Source organism: Antechinus flavipes, chromosome 4 (genome assembly GCF_016432865.1).
Source record: "Antechinus flavipes isolate AdamAnt ecotype Samford, QLD, Australia chromosome 4, AdamAnt_v2, whole genome shotgun sequence".
Lineage (NCBI taxonomy): Eukaryota > Metazoa > Chordata > Mammalia > Dasyuromorphia > Dasyuridae > Antechinus > Antechinus flavipes.
Window position 1 is genome coordinate 133767902 of NC_067401.1, and position 17542 is coordinate 133785443.

At 48.8% G+C, this 17542-nt stretch overlaps 1 protein-coding gene across 1 annotated transcript; it reads right to left on the reverse strand.

The window, feature by feature from the left end:
* Positions 1-318: 318 nt before the first annotated feature.
* RAPGEFL1 (Rap guanine nucleotide exchange factor like 1) lies at positions 319-15730 on the reverse strand. Its single transcript, XM_051994569.1, has 15 exons — positions 14814-15730; positions 11410-11488; positions 10520-10655; positions 10057-10154; positions 9341-9453; positions 8779-8946; positions 6616-6713; positions 6368-6490; positions 5885-6063; positions 5684-5774; positions 5323-5373; positions 4500-4587; positions 3939-4003; positions 2721-2775; positions 319-2489 (listed from the first exon to the last, which is right to left on the reverse strand). Exons 1-15 carry the CDS (start codon positions 15337-15339, stop codon positions 2365-2367), a joined length of 1995 nt encoding a protein of 664 aa, XP_051850529.1. The 5' UTR covers positions 15340-15730; the 3' UTR covers positions 319-2364.
* Between the last annotated feature and the right edge of the window lie 1812 nt (positions 15731-17542).

Genomic DNA, 17542 nt, shown 5'->3' on the forward strand with positions numbered 1-17542 from the left:
TTATACTTCCTAACATTGCCATCATATGAGTAGATATTTAATCTCTCCTGACTTTTTGTAAACTGCTTCTAGGTAGGAACTTGACATTCATCTATGTATTTTGTATTGTTTTGCCCAGAGTAGGATTTTAATAAAGGTATTCAGTAAAATCTTCACTTTTTCAAAGCTCCCATGTTTTTACTCCATGTGCAGCCACTACCAGACTGATTCATTACCAAGTCAGCTTCTAAAAGAAGATTGGGGATACACCCGACTGTCTCCCTTATTCCCCACCCCCTTTTCTCCTCAGACTCAGTTAAAAGAGGAGAGCAGCAGACATATTAGTTCGGAGACTTTATTAGCCTTTTCTCCGTCCAACAACCAAAACTGCACAGTACACACCATTCATTCTGTTAAAGCTGTCTTGGGTAGAGGGGTGCAGGGGGAGGTGGGAATAAAGGCAGGCAGTGGGTATGTGGGTGAGAATAAGGAAGTAGGGATCAGGGGGATGGATGGGAGCCAGTATGACCAAAAATGTGTTTACAAATGGGCTAAGATGCCATACACACTTGTGCAAATATCCATAGGAGTAGGAATGGGTAGGGGGATTCTACAGCAGGTAAGAGTGAGTGTGGCAAAAAAGCTATATGATTTTTTGAGGGGCATTGGGGAGAGAAGATACGGGGGATTAAGAAGGAAAGTGCACAGACGGAATGGGATAGGGAGATGAGTTGGGAACAGTGAATGTGTAGTGTGGGAGTGTATGGTAGTGTCTGTGTGTGGGTGTAGGGACATTTTGTAGCAAGAACAAGACAGATGGGCCATATAAAAGGGACTGTACAATGTTACGTATGATACAGCATTACATATTATACAAGGCTCTTTCCCTCTTTTTGTTTTAAAAAATAAATTTACAATTAAAGAGCATTTGGTAAAAAATATATACATTCTCAAAGGAAAAGAAGCAGCCACAGCTGCCACAAAAAGGGAGAGGAGGAGCCAAATAAGAGGGCAGGGTACTGCCAAGAAACCATGCCCAGTAGCTGCCAGGGGCCCCTGTACCCACACCCCCTCGACTCCCAACCTGGGAGGCCCACAGTGGGGGAGACAGAGAGAGGTAGCAAAAGCATTGCCACACAAGGTCCATTCTCTGCCTTTGGAGCCTCCCCTTCTCGGGGTGAGAGGGTTCCCTGTTCAAGGAATGAGAAGCCAGACCCACCCAAACCCTGATGGGGAGAAAAGAAAGAAGAAAAAGAGGGAGAGACACAGACATCCATCTTCCCATCTTTGTTGTGCCAGATTCTGGGAACAGAAGGAGATTTGGGGGTGGGCTGGGGAGTGGAGCAGGGAAAGAGAAAATTCCCATTTCTGTGACTAGATACCCCAAAGCAAACAAAACAGGGTAAAGATGATATTTGTTATCAAGGACCCTTAACTCCTGACTCTGTGCCTCATTTCCCTCTTCTATACCTCCCAGGAGAAGAGGGTTGAGTACAGTAGGCAGCTTAAGTCTATGTTTCCCTGAGCATCTGCTGCCCTCTCACCCCCTCCCCAGGGATATTTTGGAAATGGGGGAGAGGGAAGGACAGAGGGAGTTGCGCAGGGGCTCATGGGTACACCTCCCACCTGCTGCTGCTCCCTGCCCCCAGGGAAAGCTTCACCCACAAGCTTGGGCTTGTGGGGTAGCATCTGGGGAGCAGAGTGGGAGGAGAAACCTGGAAGGGGCTAGTGGGGAAGAGAGAATGAAGAAAAACCCAGGCCCCTCCCAGGCCGAGGCAGACAAGGGTAGCACCAAACTGCAGAGATCACCTCGTACAACACACCTAGAGATCCCATTCCTTTCTCACAACAATCCCTTCCCCTCCCTCCAACTAAATCTAGGAAAGGGAGAGTTGTAAAACGGATAAGAGTAAGATTTGGGAAGGGAGTCTCTCTCCCCTGATAGCAAAGAGGGATCCCAAGACCATCAGAGAAGAAGTTAGGAGGAATGGAGGCTGCTGGTTTCCCTCCACAATTCCTTTCCTACCCTGCTCTGAGGAGGGCTGGAAATTCCCTCCTTAGACTGATCCCCATCCCCTACAGGAAGGGAACAGAGGAGGAAACTGCTCCATTGTCTGGGGACTTGGGATGGGAGGGTATGTAGAGGAGAGACAGGAGAAAGAATCGAGAAAACCAAAATTTAGGTAGCCTGGAAAGAACAGGCCTAAGATCTCAGTGCAACAAAGCTAATTTCTAACCAACCCTCCAGGAAGGAGGGAGATCTGTCAGGGCAAGGAGGAGATGGGAAGAGGGGAGGGACACACGGGGAAAGTGCTTGAGTGCCAGGTGTGGGTACCAAGGGCTCCCGGAGAGGTAGCTGGATTGGTACCCCTAGTCCCCCCACCCTCACTGACTATTGGCCTCCAACTTGTAGGAGAGCTCGAAGAGCAGATTCTGGTTGTCAATGACCTGGAACTGGCGCACGTAGGCCTTTGTCTGCAGGTGGTGAGGTGACGCTTCCATCTCGAGGCCTAAGGGAGCATCAAAGGGGAGTCATTCCTGTTCCCATTCTCAACATACACCCGTGCAGCCATGGCGCTGAGGGAGAGCAGAGGCAGCTGCCCCCGAGGAGGAAGGCAAGGGCCCCCATAATTAGAAGATAAATTCCTTGAGCTGAAGAACCAAGGAAAGTAGGGGTAGGAGACCTTCATGGACATAGCACCCTCACCCACACATCCCCACCCTGCTGTTACCATACTCACAGAGGGGCCGACTTCTATATTTCCGGATTGTTCTCACTTTTTCTGCCACTGAATGCTAAGGAATGAAGATGAGGAGAAAACCAGACAGAATCACTATGGGAAAAAAAGCAAACCCAAATGCCCTTTCTCCTTCTTTCATCCCCTTCACTCCCCTACCTCCAAGGCCTGAGTTCCGTCCGAGCTAGAACTCAACCTACTCCCACATTTCTAATTGCTGAATAGCCCAAAGAAAGGAAGCAGGATTTTTTACTTTAGAGTGAAAAGATTCCTCAGAGATAATGGCTCCAACTCCCTCCAGAGAGGAAATAGAAGCCTATAGAAGAAAATTCATATAACTGATCACTAAAGCCAGTAAGATCATATATAAAATCCTCTGTTTGAAATTGAAAGCCCTTCATATTGCCTTTTCAAGCTCACTAATCACTGTCTTCTCCTTCACACACCCTACAATCCACCTTCTCACCATCTGTTGCTCACACCAACATTTCATTTCCCATCTCCAAGTTTTCACATAGGTAGTTATCCCCTAAGCCTGACAGGCACTTTTTCCTTAACTCCCCCTCTTAAAATCTTTAGTAGCTTTCTCCAAAACTCAGCCTAAGTTCCACCTCTGTGGTCACTAGCTACCCACTAACCAGAGTATCTGGGCCCTGTAATTTGTATTTATTTATCTTATTTATATTTTGTATAAATTCTGAATCCAAATATACATATAGATGTTATTCAGACCTTCCCTACTCAAAAAAAAAAAAAAAAAAAGATAAGCTCATTTTAGACAGGAGCTTTTTTTCCCTCTCCATCTCTACTATCGAGTACAGCTAATCACAGCATAGAAAATGATTTAAAAATGTTTGTTGAGTGGTTTGTTGACAGTAGGCAGCAGAGCCAGGTTCTCTGACTCCAAATTCCCCTATGCCATCTAGCTTCTCCCATATGAGAGTGGACACTGTGTGGATGGGAGACAGCTAGGCCGGGCTTCAGTGCCCAGAATTATTCTGAGATCCCAGTAACTGGGTGTCAGGTCTGTCGCATGTAGGAGTGTTGCCACGGCAATGCTGCCTTAGAGATGGGCTTGGAATCTGCCTGACTAGATTGGGCACTGCAGGGAAGAATGCTGTCTGTTGGGTATGGTGGGTGAGGCACAGAATACCATGAGCTAGGAAGGGAAGGTGGAACCTGGTCCATGAGGAAGGACACCTGAATGGATGATTCACTCACCAGCTTCTCAATGTTAACTAATCCATCCAGGAGAGTCTTGCTGCCTTCATGCAGGAATGTCAAGTCTATAAGGGTAAAGGAGGAAGAGAGAATCAGGTATGGATAGGGGAGCCACAGAAACCCAGTGGAAATCACTATGGGGGAGAGTTGAAATAATTGAGGGTTTCTCTATCCAACCATACAAAATTCTGTAATCCTCTCTAGTCTGGAGAACTTCAGATTTGAGATTAAGCATCAGGATTTAAGACAAAGCTCCTTAATCTGATAACCTGTTGGGGATCCATGGACAGATTCCAGAGAACACATAAACTTGAGTGGTAAAAAACATTCTATCTTTATATCAGTTTAATTGATTTGTTTCATTGTCTTTTGGATTTTATTTTGTTTACTTCCAAACATTCTTTGGAGAAAGGGTCCACAGGCTTTACCAGACTGCCAAAGAGATCTATGACATACATAGAAAGGTTCAGATCCTGGTTTCTGATCCAAGTGATAACCTTAGAAGTTGGAGCATTGATGAAAGGTCATGAAAGTTCAAGTTTTAAGGTCAGGGCTCTTCACCTTTGAGGATCAGAGGCACGAAGGGGATCACTGGTGGCTTCATCTTAGATACAACCTCTCTGTAACTTTTGTGGTTCCTGCAGGGATCCTAGAGAATAAGAATAATGGCTAGTGTATATATAAGGCTTTCAAGTTTGCAGACTGTTTTGAATATAATGTCATTTGAGCTTCATAGTAGCCCTAGAGAGTCAGGTAAAAATTTTGTTGATCATTTCTGTAATTTCATCATCATAGGAAGCTCAAAGAAAGAAGTTCTCCTTTTCAATCAACCTATTCTCTTCAATGTAAGCATTAAGAGTTTCTTCAGATGACAAATGACTTGCCAAAGTTAGCAAGTATCAGCCATGAATCTTGAACCCAGGTCTTCCTGAATCTGAGACCAGTTGTCTATCCACTAATTGATACTGAAAATGAAGAAACTGAGGCTCATGGAAAGTAACCAGACCTCAGTCACAAGCTAAGTCAGTAGAAGAAGCAGAATTTGAGCCCTGCTTCCAAAGTCCATCTCTGTAACCGCTCTGCTATCAGTTGGCCAGGAATCAAAGTAAGATCAGTCATGGCTAGTGAGGGCTCCCACTTCCTTTCTAACCTTCCTGCCCAGTTCCCTTTCTGACCGTGGGGCTGGTTTTTGAGCTCTAGGGAAAGAGGGATGATGACTGCTCTTCCAGCTCCTTCTTTATACAATACACACCTTCTTTATATCCTTTTCTATCTGTTAATACCCTGGACTAGTTAAGTAGCAAGAGGGTCCCTAGGATCTTAGGGAGATGAGCATATTTGTATGTATGTGTGGAAGGAGGAAAGAGGAAGCAACCATACTCACTGTCAAATTCTCAAATTTTCGGAACAAGTTTTTGAATTTTCCTGGTAGTTTCTGAAGAAAAAATTTGAAGAAAGAAAAGAAAATGTTCATTGAGAAGACACTGGTTTCAGGGCAGTTTTAGCTAACCTCCTAATGACTGTGGAAGATGGTGGATAAAGGAAGATGACTAGCTGGCCGAGAATGTAGGTTACTGGGGTGACAAAGGGACAAGGGTTCATTTGAGGAGTTAATAATAGCATAAAGAAAATTGCTGGTTAAAAAAAAAAAAAAGAACCTTGAGATGGAAGAAAGGCTAGAACTCAAGGTAGAAGAGTGTCAAGAAAGGAGGGAGAATCCTAGAGGGCAGGGGCTATCCCCTCACCTCCCAGGTGAGCCGAAGGCGGCCGACAGCAGCATTATCCAGCCCCATAATCACAGCATAGAAAGACAACAGGTCCTGATTCTGTTTACAGCTGTTTAGAGAAAGGGTTGAGGGAATGGTGAGTAGGTTTCAGGAGCCCAGATCTTCCCCAGCCATCAGGCTCCCCCCTTCCCTGCTTTCCCAGTCAGATTTGGGGCTCACATGGCTGCTATCTTGATGAACTTCTTGAGCAGTTGTGCTCGCTTCCCAAGGGGCTCACAGAGCAGAACCTCGGTGGCCACCCAGTGGGTGACCTCACTGCACCGCTGAAGCAAAAGTTCCAGGTTGGCTGTCTCCCGTCGGCCCCGCTCCCCGTGGAACACGTAGTCCACGAACTCCAGCTAAGCCACCAGTCAGTCCGCAGGTGAGAGAGGAGAGGTGGCCCGGGGAGGAGTGTAGAAAAGACCGAGGGAAGGTCACAGGGTTGGGGGAGGCAGAGGACAGAGGATGGGGACATCCAAGGGGAGGAGGTGAAGGTGGACAGCAGGACAAAGGGGATTTGATATAAAAGGGAGGAGGAAGACAAAGGTAAGGTTGGTACAAGGTCTACTGGTATTCTCCCAGTTTATTTCTCAGATTGGGTCCCCCTTTTCCCCTTAGCCATCTGGTCTTCTTCCCTCCCCAGCTTTCCATCACCCATCCCACCTCGTGTACACATCTGAACAGTTCCCAGTGGAAGGCAGTGAGGTGATTGGCAATATCCTCTGGCTCCACTCGATGAATCTCTGTGTCCCCAGGAGACACCTGGATCTCCTCAGGGAGGGGCACCTGAGTGAAAGGAGCACAAGGTGTCCTCAGACGAGCTACTTAGGGTCATGATCTCATGTACATGGTTCTCCCCTTCCCCTCTCTTAGCAGATGGAAGCTGGAGGTGGGGGGTGGGGAAGTGTTACCAGTGCTTCATAGCTGTCCCGGGTACAGGCGAACAAGTGGCTATTGATGCCCAGGGTGGTAAAGACACAATCCTCACTGGGCTGTAGCAGGACTTTCTCTGTCGGCAAAACCAAAAACCCAGCCGTTTAATTTATGGATCTCAAAATTCCTGGTTTCTCTTTTTCACAATAGTCACTGATGTGTCCCCTCCCCAATATATTAAGACCAAGTCCACACTGGTAACTCTACAGAGCTCTCCCTCTCTCAGATTCAAGGAATATGATAAATAAAACTATCCACAACTTGAGCCAAGAACTTCTAAGAGGTGGATCAAGATTGAATTTGTATAACTAATACCTAGGGCTGTTCCTGGCACATTCTAGCCACCTGATAAATGGTTGGTCATTTGTTTTTAAATACTTTTTTTTGATATTTTTTGCTTTCATAGAGGCAGCTAGGTGACATGACACATAGAATATGAAACCTAGAGTTAGGAAGACCTGAATTCAAAACCTGGCTCAAAGACTTACTAGCTATATAATGCTGGGCAAGTGCTCTCAGTCTCATCTATAAAATGGGAATAATACAAGGTTATTGTGAGGTTAAAATAAGATGACATATGTAACCTTAAAGAAACATGTAAATGCTAGCTTTATTTGTTTTACATTGCCCAATTTTTCCCTGTATTCTTTCTTTCAAAAGAAAATCATATATTAATAAATGCTTGGTCAAACAGATTGAATTGAATTCACATTGTTTCAATTTCTTCCTCTGTAAGAGGATGGGCATTGAACTAAATTATATCTTAGATCCTTATCAACTTTAAAATCTTTAAATCTTAAAATGACTACTCAAATGCCCTATGGATGTGAGGATTTAGCACGTTAGCAGCAAAAATTTCATCAGAACTGCCATTTTATTGGAGGACTTCCAACGAGATAGTCTAAGTTAATGGCATCAGGCTCAAATAGAAATGGGAGTCACTAAACAATACTGAAGGATTCTTATTGCTGCATATTGACTTAGAAAACCATATAGTATCTAACCTATGTTAAAACGCTTGCTGTCTTGGGGTGGAATGGCAGGGAGGGAAAGGAGGAAAGAAGAAAAATTTGGAACTCACAATCTTATAAAAAAATGAATGTTGAAAACTATCTTTACATGTTAATGGAAAAAATACTATTTATTAAACAAAAAAGAAAAGAAAAGAAAAGAACGGGCAGCTAGATGGCGCAGTGCATAAAGCACCAGCCCTGAAGTCAGGAGGACCTGAGTTCAAATTTGATCTCTCAAACACTTAACACTTCTGAGCTGTGTGACCTCAGGAAGTCACTTAACTCCAATTGCCTCTGGGGGGAAAAAAAGGAATAAAAAAGGAAAAGACAAAACCATATGTAACATGTTCTATTGTATTTTTATTTATTTTATGTCGGAAATATATTTCAATCTGGTTTGGGGGCACTCAGGAATGTGTGGCCATCCAGGACACCTCTAGTCTGGGATATGCTAGACTTAGAGTTTCTAAAACAACAATAATAATTCCTTTTGCATTTGAAGCACCCTTTTCTCTTTTTCTCCCCAAAGTACTTCTCTCATTTTTATACTTTGAACATCTCTTCAAGGAAGTGTGTGTGTGTGTTTATGTGGGGGAAGTAAGGATTATTTTCTCCATGTTACAGATAGGAAAGTTAAGGCTATGAAGCTCAAGTTACTCGCCTAGCTAGTAGGCATTAAGTGTTAGAAGGCTGGATTTGAACTCAGGTTCCCTGAGGGGCCAGCGCTCTATCCTCTGTGCTCCTGGCCTGTTGTTACTCGCCTGGACATAGAGGCCCCTTCCCCTAGCACCATCCTCAAAGACAATTTTGAAGATGGATAAAACGGTCTGCCTGTGCTAACTCAGAGCCTGAGATGGAACTGGTCTGCAGATCCGCTGGCTCTCCTAAGCTCTATTTACTCCTTCCCTTTCCAAAGGGCCATCTGTCTCTGTAATGACACTTTGCCTCTCTAGAATCCCCAAAAGCCCCATCCTAGTCCCATCTCTCACTCACCCCCGACCCTGTCTCACTCACCCCCCGACCCTGAGTCTCACTCACCCCGACCCTGTGTCTCACTCACCCCCGACCCTGAGTCTCACTCACCCCGACCCTGTGTCTCACTCACCCCCGACCCTGAGTCTCACTCACCTCCTGAGGAGGCCACAGCCACAAGGATGAGGGAGTCCTCCCGCCCGGCTGACTCCTCTGAGTACTGCAGCTTCTCTGACACCGAACCCAGGATGTCCTGCACCGAGGCAGACAGGCGGCTTCGGATGGTCACGTAGGAGTGGTCAGGCATGTAGACCCTGCAGAAGACTGAAAGCCGGGAGGGACGAGGGTGACTGGTTACAGGAGAACACCGTGGCCACAGCCGGCTCTCACTGTCTCCTCACCCTTCGCCAGCTGGGCGTCATAGCTTTGGCAGCTGAGGAAAGGCACCCGGTGCCATGGCAAAAGCTAATCCATTTTGTCACCTTCCATTGGGAAGGATCCATTGTGTGCATGAGGTAGATGAAGTGTAATGTGAAGGTGACCAGGGAGAAGGAAAGATTTGGGGATAGATTTGAGAGACTGCCCTGGGGAATTACTAATAACAGGCCCTAAGACCCAAAATGAGTCCTCAGAAGGACCCCAGAGAAGCCCGACAGAGGAGATAGTAGGTATGCTCAGACAACCTTGCCACCCACCTGCCCGCTCCCGCGGCACTTACTCTCATCCGAGCCCCGGAAAGCCACCCGAGTTTGCAGGCAGGAGTCTATTCGGCGGAAGTGACGGAACAGCGGCTTTACTTGCTTGCTGGGTGGCTGGCTCTCTTCCGGGATCCTGGCAGCAAGCAGAGCATCAGTGGGCCCTGCCCCAGAAGAGGGGGCACCAGCCAGCAGGGATGCTGCTCTGGGAGGTTGTGGCCAGATAGGCACCAGCTCTGACTGTACCCCTCTGAGTGAGGCGAGTGGGGCAAGGAGGTGGGGAGGGAATAATTGATAATGCCAGCCATCTGGGGTCACTATTTCAAATAAATATTGATCTATCGCTTAAGGCCCAAGTTAAATGCTACCCCCTCCAGGAAGTCTTGTGCTAGCCTCTGAAATTCTATAGCTTTTACTCTTAGTCCCTGTATCCTTTCTTTGCTACTTTTCATGTACTGTCTCGTAGTTTATATGCATATCTTATCAGTCCCCAACTGGATTGTAAGCTCCTAGAGGGCAGGGGAAGTATTGTATATTATGTTCATCTTTTTATCTCCACTATGCTCCCCCACTCACTCCACAGGCCTGAATATAGCAAAAATTGTTCAATAAATTGAAAATAAAGCTGGAGGATATGGGGAATAGGAAGGAAATAATCCTGGGTATAGGAAACTCAGTATCACCCTCAGGGAAACTCACTTGCTGCCATTTTCTCCCTCCTCCCTACTCCAACCCTTACTTGAGTTCTACTGTCTCCACCAGCTGGTGTAGTCTCAGGGTGTCCTCTCGGAGATCCTGATAGAGGGATTCATCTTTCATGATCAGCAGATACAGGTCCTGGGGAAAGGAACGTGCAACAAGTCAGGGATGAGACTAGGACCGCCATGCCTGGGCCCAGACTTTTGTCCTAAATTGGATCGGCCCTATCTCCCACAGAAGTGGCTGGGAAGTGAAAAGAGTACGGAATCACTCAGAGTTAAGGGCTTTGGCAGGGCTCATGTACCTTATGTGTTTGGGACTGAAGGCGATTCTATTTCTTCTCAAGTTACATGACTATTCCGAGCTGTCGCGTATGAGCATTTCTTTCCTCTGAGTATTTTTTTTCTCGGAGTCCTCAGCTCATAGAACATTTCTTCAATAGGAATAGTCCCCCTGCCTCCGAGGGCCTCCCTTTACCGGACTGCTAAGTGGGTAGCACCCACCTTAATGATTCGACCAGCACATTCTTCCTCCTGCAGTAATCCTTGGTATGTCTCCAGAAAGTGGAGGAGCACAGCCAAGCACGCCTGTTTCCGGCCTAACCCCTCAGCCCCCTCAATACCGTCCGACTGAACAAAGCTGACTCCAAAGTTAAGGAAAATGGTTCTGCAAGATTGGACGCCCCCTCCCCGCCTTAGAGTCTTTGCTCACTCTTCCATAAACTAGGGACTGGGGAGAAGGAGACAGAAAATTATCTTCATAGTACTACAACCCCTAACTTGGGTTTTGGTGCATGGGAGAGGAAGGGCATCAGACGGGGTACCCTTCACTTGGGGTCAGGATAATCTATCTTCCGTAGTCTTAGCAACTTGCTTGAGATAGGGAGGGGGCATTCCCAGTTTTTACACCATCCACAAACTGCCAATTTGTGTTCCAATGCAGGCTGCCCTGACCCACCCACCCCACTTAGGAATTCACTTCCAGCTGGGGCTCCTCACCTGTTGGAAATCTGGTGAAATCTTTCTCAGAATAATAGTTTTCAATAACTGAAGAAAATGATAAATTTCAGTTAGATGTTAATTTAAAATTTTCTTCAGGGAACACTATCTCTGGAGCCCTTGGAATGGCTCAGGAGGAACCCCTGAGTTAGAATATGACAGTAACAAAATCTCCAGCAGGCTAGCTGGTGCCTTAGTGCTTATAGCAGACCCTGAAATGACATACCAGGTGGTCTCATATTTATAGCAAGCCCCACAATAACCCAGCAGGTGGCCTGATAGTAACTGTAGTACATTGGTGTTGGGAAAGTATCTCAATGATATATGGAGTGTCTACTTCTGGCTGGTTGGGGACCGCTTCCAGACCCTCCCCAAAACTCCCAAAGAAAGGATATTACTGGTACAACTCCTGCAGGAAGCGCTCAGTAGGGAGGAAGAGCGAGTGAGTGAGGACAAAATCATCCAGCAGAATGTCTGTACGGAGATTGGCAGGGCAGGTGTCAGAGGGGCACCGCCTGGCCCAGGAATGCCCCAGACTAAGAATGCCACCAGCACGGTGCGGCCCCACCTGCCAGGGGGCCAAGCTCTGCCCCTCCATGCCCCTCCCCCTCTAGGTCAGAGCCCGAGCCACCTGCCTGAACATGTTGGGCTCTCCAAGTCACATGTAGGCACACTATTGCCTCCTGCTTCAAAGGCAGGGTTAGTAATCACTGCAGGGGCTGCGGGAGGAGAGGGAGGGGCTATGGCATCTTCGCTTACTTCTCCTATAGAGCATTTCCCAACTAACTCTTCCACTCATTTTCCATCAGGCCTGAGAGGGGAATGAGAAGTCGGACAGGATCCTGGCAACGAGACATCATCTAACCTTCTTTAAGTCATAGAAACCCTCCCCGGCGCCAGGAGAGGGAATCTGAACCAGAAAGACTTCATGGGTGGGACTCCAGAGAAAAGGGAGGAAACAAAATAGCTAGCTAGCAGATACATAATGCTTTCTTTACTCCTGGCTGCTCTTCACAACTACCCTGGGAAGTCGACGCTATTTCTATCCCCCTTTTACAGCTGGGGAAACTGAGGCTGAGAAAGGTAAAGTAACTTGTTGGTTGTCATACAGCTACTTAGTATCTGAGGCAGAATTTGAACTCAGGACTTCCTAATCTGAAATACAGCACTCCATCCATTGCATCAGCTAGCTTCTTTAAAATGCCAGCTTATTGTCTTTCTTCTCCTTCCGTTCTTCCTCCCCTGCCACACCTCAAAAACAACTTGCAGTCCCAGGCAGGCAGGCCGAGACCAGCCCTGCTCAGGGGGCAGAGCAGGAGCCTGCCTAGCCTCTTTGATCCCGAAGCACTGAGCAGAAGCCCCATTGCCTCTGGGTGCCCTCCCATGGAAGGGTTAATGAGGGAGGGGAGGAGGAGTGGCCCTTCCTCCTTCCCATCCCGGGCCTGGCTCAGCCAGTCAACCAGGTACAAGGTCGCCCTGACTTGCAGCCAGTTTAGGGGTAGGGCAGGGCCACTTGGCACACAGACAGGAGGTAGAGAGGGAGCCAAGTGTCCTAGCTGGGGCAGGTTCAGGGCGAGTCTTCAGACATTGCTCCAGGGAGAAGTCAACCCATAAGATGGCTCCTGGAATACCCACAGAGCAGTCTTCAGTCTTAGCTGCTGAGCCAAGGTCCCCAGGACAAGTAGAGACATAGAAGCAAAGCTATAAGGGTCGATCAAGAGCTAGTCTAATGCCCTCATTTTAATTCAAGAAACATTTATTAAATTCCTGCTGTGTTTCTGACACTGTGCTGGTTTCTGAGGAGAGAAAGAGGGGGGGTTCAGGGAGACTAAAGCTCTCTTTTTTTTTTCATTGCCTAAAGCCCCACAGCTAGTTAGTAAGAGAGCCAGTACTCCCCAGTACAGTATTTTTTTTTCCTACTTAACTCCCAGAATTTCATTGAGCCAGATAATGATGCCTCAAAGAGTCTGAGGACTTGGAATTTTCTGTTGATTCACAGGAGTGTCCATCTCATTGCTGCCCGCCCTCCCCCCCCAATAACTCAGAATGTGCAGAGCATCCTGGAGCTTGGGATCTTTTACATCTTCCTTTTCCCTAACCATATTAAAGCTTCTAAAGCAGCCATCCCTCCATGACATGCTGGTTTATCTTTCCCCAACTCCCTTCCTCCTATAGATCTGCAGAGCTCATGCTTGGGTACCACGATCCCCTGCTATTTTGCTTTCTTCTTGCCTCCAACACATACATGCTCTGAGGAATTAGCCTGATTGGAGGTTAGGGTACAGACAATAATACAGTGTCTGTTGGCCATGCTCAGGTATAAGGAAAAAAATAGCATCTTCTTCCTTTCTTACCCCAGTGGCCCCAGCTACCCTGATGAACTCTGGGAGAAAACTAAGGCAAAGGGAGTTCCTAGTGCTTTCCTAGGATAAATACCAGGAACAGCATAATATTCCATCTAGACTATTCAATTTGTAAGGGAACCAAGGAGAGAGAAATAGAGAACAGCTTTCACATGGGGTGGGGGGGTATAGTTTGCTGTCTGTCTGCAAAAGGGGATGTGTCATATACGCGTATAGAGGGTGTGTGGCGTAGGCGAGAAGTTGCAGTTAGGGGAGCTGTGTGTCTCTCTGATATTTTTCTAATTAAATCGAAAAGGTGTCAGCTCCCCAGGGCATCTACAACCTGAGCCAAAAGGAGGGGACCTTAGTGTCCAAGCACTCTAGGAAAAGAATTACACCCCCCCTATTGGGGGTCTCCTGGGAAAGGATGAAGGAGGAAGGAATCTCATGCTTCTTTATTCTTTTTCCTATATTCTGGATTCCCTTCATTTTCTGGACTTCCTTTTGCCTGCCAGAAGGCTTCTTTACCTTAACCCAATGTCACTCTGGGTTTTACAACCCAGTGACCTAACACATTATTGTTTCTGGGGCCTCAGTTTCCTAAACTGTTATTAGACTTAGGGGTGGTAGAAAAAACACTATAATTAGTTAAATAAAGACTTCCTTGGGTATATTTATGTTAATGAGGCTTTATATGATGGCCTGAAACTTGGGAAGAATGGAATCAACTGGGAAGGTGCATTTAGCATCCCGAGCTTCCCACTTATGTCCATAAGCAAGTCCATCCCCTCCCCCTTATCTATACCAATAAGGATACCTTTCCCCATTAGGGACATTACAAGAAGCTCAGTCACCACTTATGGCCATCTGACAGTGACCAGCCCTAGACGTTAGCTTTGGGAATTTCTAGACTGTGCTATGAATTTGTCTGTGAAGTTAACTTCTGGGGGGGGGGGGGAGGTCTTCTCTTTCTTGGGGGCCATATTAGCCCGAGTCCCACTTCTGGAGTCCCACCCTAACTGGCATTTTTAGTTGCTAAGCACCAGCTCTGATATGAGGGTGGGGGTGGAGGTAAGTCAAAATCAAGGACTCCTAATGCTCTGCAGATGGAATGCCTCAGTGGAAGGGGCAGGCTAGGTTCTGAATGGCACTGGGGTTGTAGCCAGGTAGGAAGGGATCAGAGCCTTATCTTAAATAACCTGAGGAGGCCATGTGTGAAGGGATACAGGTAGAGGCGTGCCAACTTCTCTGGTCCAGGAATGCACTACATGATCTTCCTATGAACGCCCCTTCTCCCCCCCACAACAGACATAATATGCCCGTGGTAACTGACACCCTCATACCCATCCTGAAGGTTCCCCTCCCCCTAGCCAAAGAATGAAGAAGAGAAGGACGCATCTTCCCCCTTCCTTTCTGCGGCCTCAGGATTGCTGCTGCAGCCTCAGCCAATTGCTTACCTGAGGTCCCACTGTCCCGGGGAGCCCCTCCAGCCAGCCGCTCTAGGATTCGGTTCAGCAGATGCTCGGGCTGGTCGAGGGCCCCCAGAGGGAGCCAGGGAGGTGGAGTGAGGGGCTCGCCTGGGGACAGCTCATCCGATGAGTAGGACGAAGGGGAGCGAAGAGGCCCCCCCACTCCAAGGGGGCCGGGGCCCGGGGCTTCATCCAGCTGCAACCAGCAGGGTCCCCCTCCAACTGGCTCCCCTGCGGTCCTGCCGGGATCTCCCTCTTCCTCCTCCGTAGGCGGCTCCAGCCCGGGTTCGGCCGGGGGTTCCCGGAGAAAAGAAGGGAGCAGCAAGCGAGATACACTTTGGCGTCTCTGCAGCTGTCGGGGTCCCCCCACTGGGCCACTGCCTCCCGCAGGCCCTCCTCCCCCTCCGCCCCCAGGCCCGCCACACCCCCCAGTACCCCCTCCGGGTCCTGTTCCTACAGCCCGCCCAGCCAGCTGCGACGTCTGCTTCTTCAAAAATTTTTCCAGCGGCTTCATACCCCAACCCCCCCGCCCCCGCCGGGACCGCCGGGAGGACCCAGGTGTCCGGGCCGCGGGCGGGGGGTAGCGCGGGGATGCTTAGAACCGAAGTGGGGCAGCTCGAAGGCTTGTGTCAGGCGCCGAGACCTGGGAGCAGAGGTGCCCGCGGCTGGCTGGAGTCCAGTGTCCACTGCCCTCAGGAGATGCCGGCAGCAAGAGGACAAGCTCTCAGCAGCCCCCCATGCCTCTTCCAATGGTGCCGGGCCCGGAGGGTGACCCGGGGATGGATCCGGTGCCCCCTCGCTCGCGGGCCCCGGGGCCCGGTTGCTGCAGCAGAGGCGGCAGGCGTATAGCAAGAGCCGAGGACACCGAGGAGGAGGCGGCGACGGCTGTGCTCCCGGCCCCCGGGAAGGTGGCAGAGCTGAGGCCCCGCCCCCTCGGCCCGAGACCCACCCCCGTCCCCTCCCAGGTTCGGCCCCCATCCTTGGACCCGCCCACGGGCGGCACTGGGCCAAGATGTGGCCCCTTGGAAAGATGTGGGTCTTTAGTGGGGTCAATGCAGACAATAAAAGCCATTCAGAAATAAACGGGGAGGGGGAAGCAGGAGGCACTACGGAGGTCAGAATGTGTCTGCTTCCCACCTAGGACGAGTCCAGTCAGGCTTCATTTCAAGGGGGATCTGTGGCACGGCCATCCAATTCTCTGCTCCATTGGCCCAGGGTGGATAACTGAGTGAATGCTGCCGTCTCCATCCCTTCGGATGTCCCTTAGGAATACTGGTAGGGGCAGGTTCTACCACCACTCCACACCCTCCCATCTGCCATCTCTGGCTGTGCCGGTGCTGTCCAGCAGCAGGGCAGGGCACAGTGGGGTGGTGCTGCTTGCTCCGCCAGCCAGAAGCCTGACAGGACACAATAAGGTGGTACCTGGTGCCCTCTCTAGGGCACGTAGGAGCAGATGAGCAAGTTTTAGCAGGTCAGGCTGGGTAAGGAAGGAGCAGCAGTAACAGCCAGGTGGAAGAGACCAACAGCTCAAAGACACCTGGATTCAATTGGCAACAGGAGCTGGAATCTGAATCCTAGCAAGGGGTGCTCGTTACCTGTCTATGGCTGGCAACAGCAGCTAAGGGCACAGATTGGGAAAGGGCAATCTGGACCTTGCGGTCTTGCCCTCAAATTGGTTGCAAAAGTCTTCTACACACTGGAGACCTGATGCCCAAACTAAAATTCTGCCCCTAAGGTAAATTGTGAAGGGCAGACTTGGGTTGTGTACAGGTTAAACTGTGGGGCTGGGCATTCTTAGGTTGTGCTGTGTGGGAGAGGTGAGGTAGTACCAGCCTTGGGCAATGCCCCACCTGTGTTTACTGTGCCCTAGTCTAGGGTGGGGCTGGGGAAAGCAGGGAGTGGTGGTAAAATTGAACTAGATGCATATACATGTCTATGCATGTGCATGCCAGGGTACATGTATGCTAGAATGTGTTCACCCAAATACAGCCATATAGAACGTGGATCAGTGGTTTTTTGAGGGAGGAGCGTGTGGTGCTGTGGAGTTCCAACAGCGACCTAGAGGTAGATCTCCTGGATCCCTGGATCCTTTCTGTAAGACACCAGAACACTGAAGGACAACGGCTACAATGGGGCAGATACCAGTGGGCTGAAGCTCTGGAGGCAGCAGCTCTGTGTGAGCAAAGTGCGGGAGCTCCTCCCTTCACATGAGGCTGTTACCAGATTAATCTAGTTGCCTTGGCAACCTCCCTGGGCAGGATTTGGGGCTACCAGCTATGGAGGGCAAAGGATACAATTAAGAGATCAGTTTAGGAGAGGCTGAGTATAGAGAATGGGACATTTTTGCAATCCAGAGAAATTGGATACCTTACCTCTAACTCTAAGAAGAGCCTGGCCCAAATGGGCAGCTTGCTCACTTGATAGTGGTGACAGAAAATGGTTTCATGGAAGGACACTCCTCGGTTAGGCCAAATCCCAAAACTGCCATAGTGGCAGCTTGGCCCTTAGCTTTCCCAAAGGACTCTGGACATGATTACCTAAGGCTGACCATCCACAAATCCCCTCAATTCCTTCTGCTGATACCAATTCGGGAGGATGCTGAAAGCTAGGGGCTTTGCTGAGCTTGAGTTTCTTCTTGCCAAGCTGGTTACCAGGGCAACGGAGAAAAGGGATCTAACTAAAGGGCTGAGAAAGCAGAAGAGGGGTGTGGAAGCACC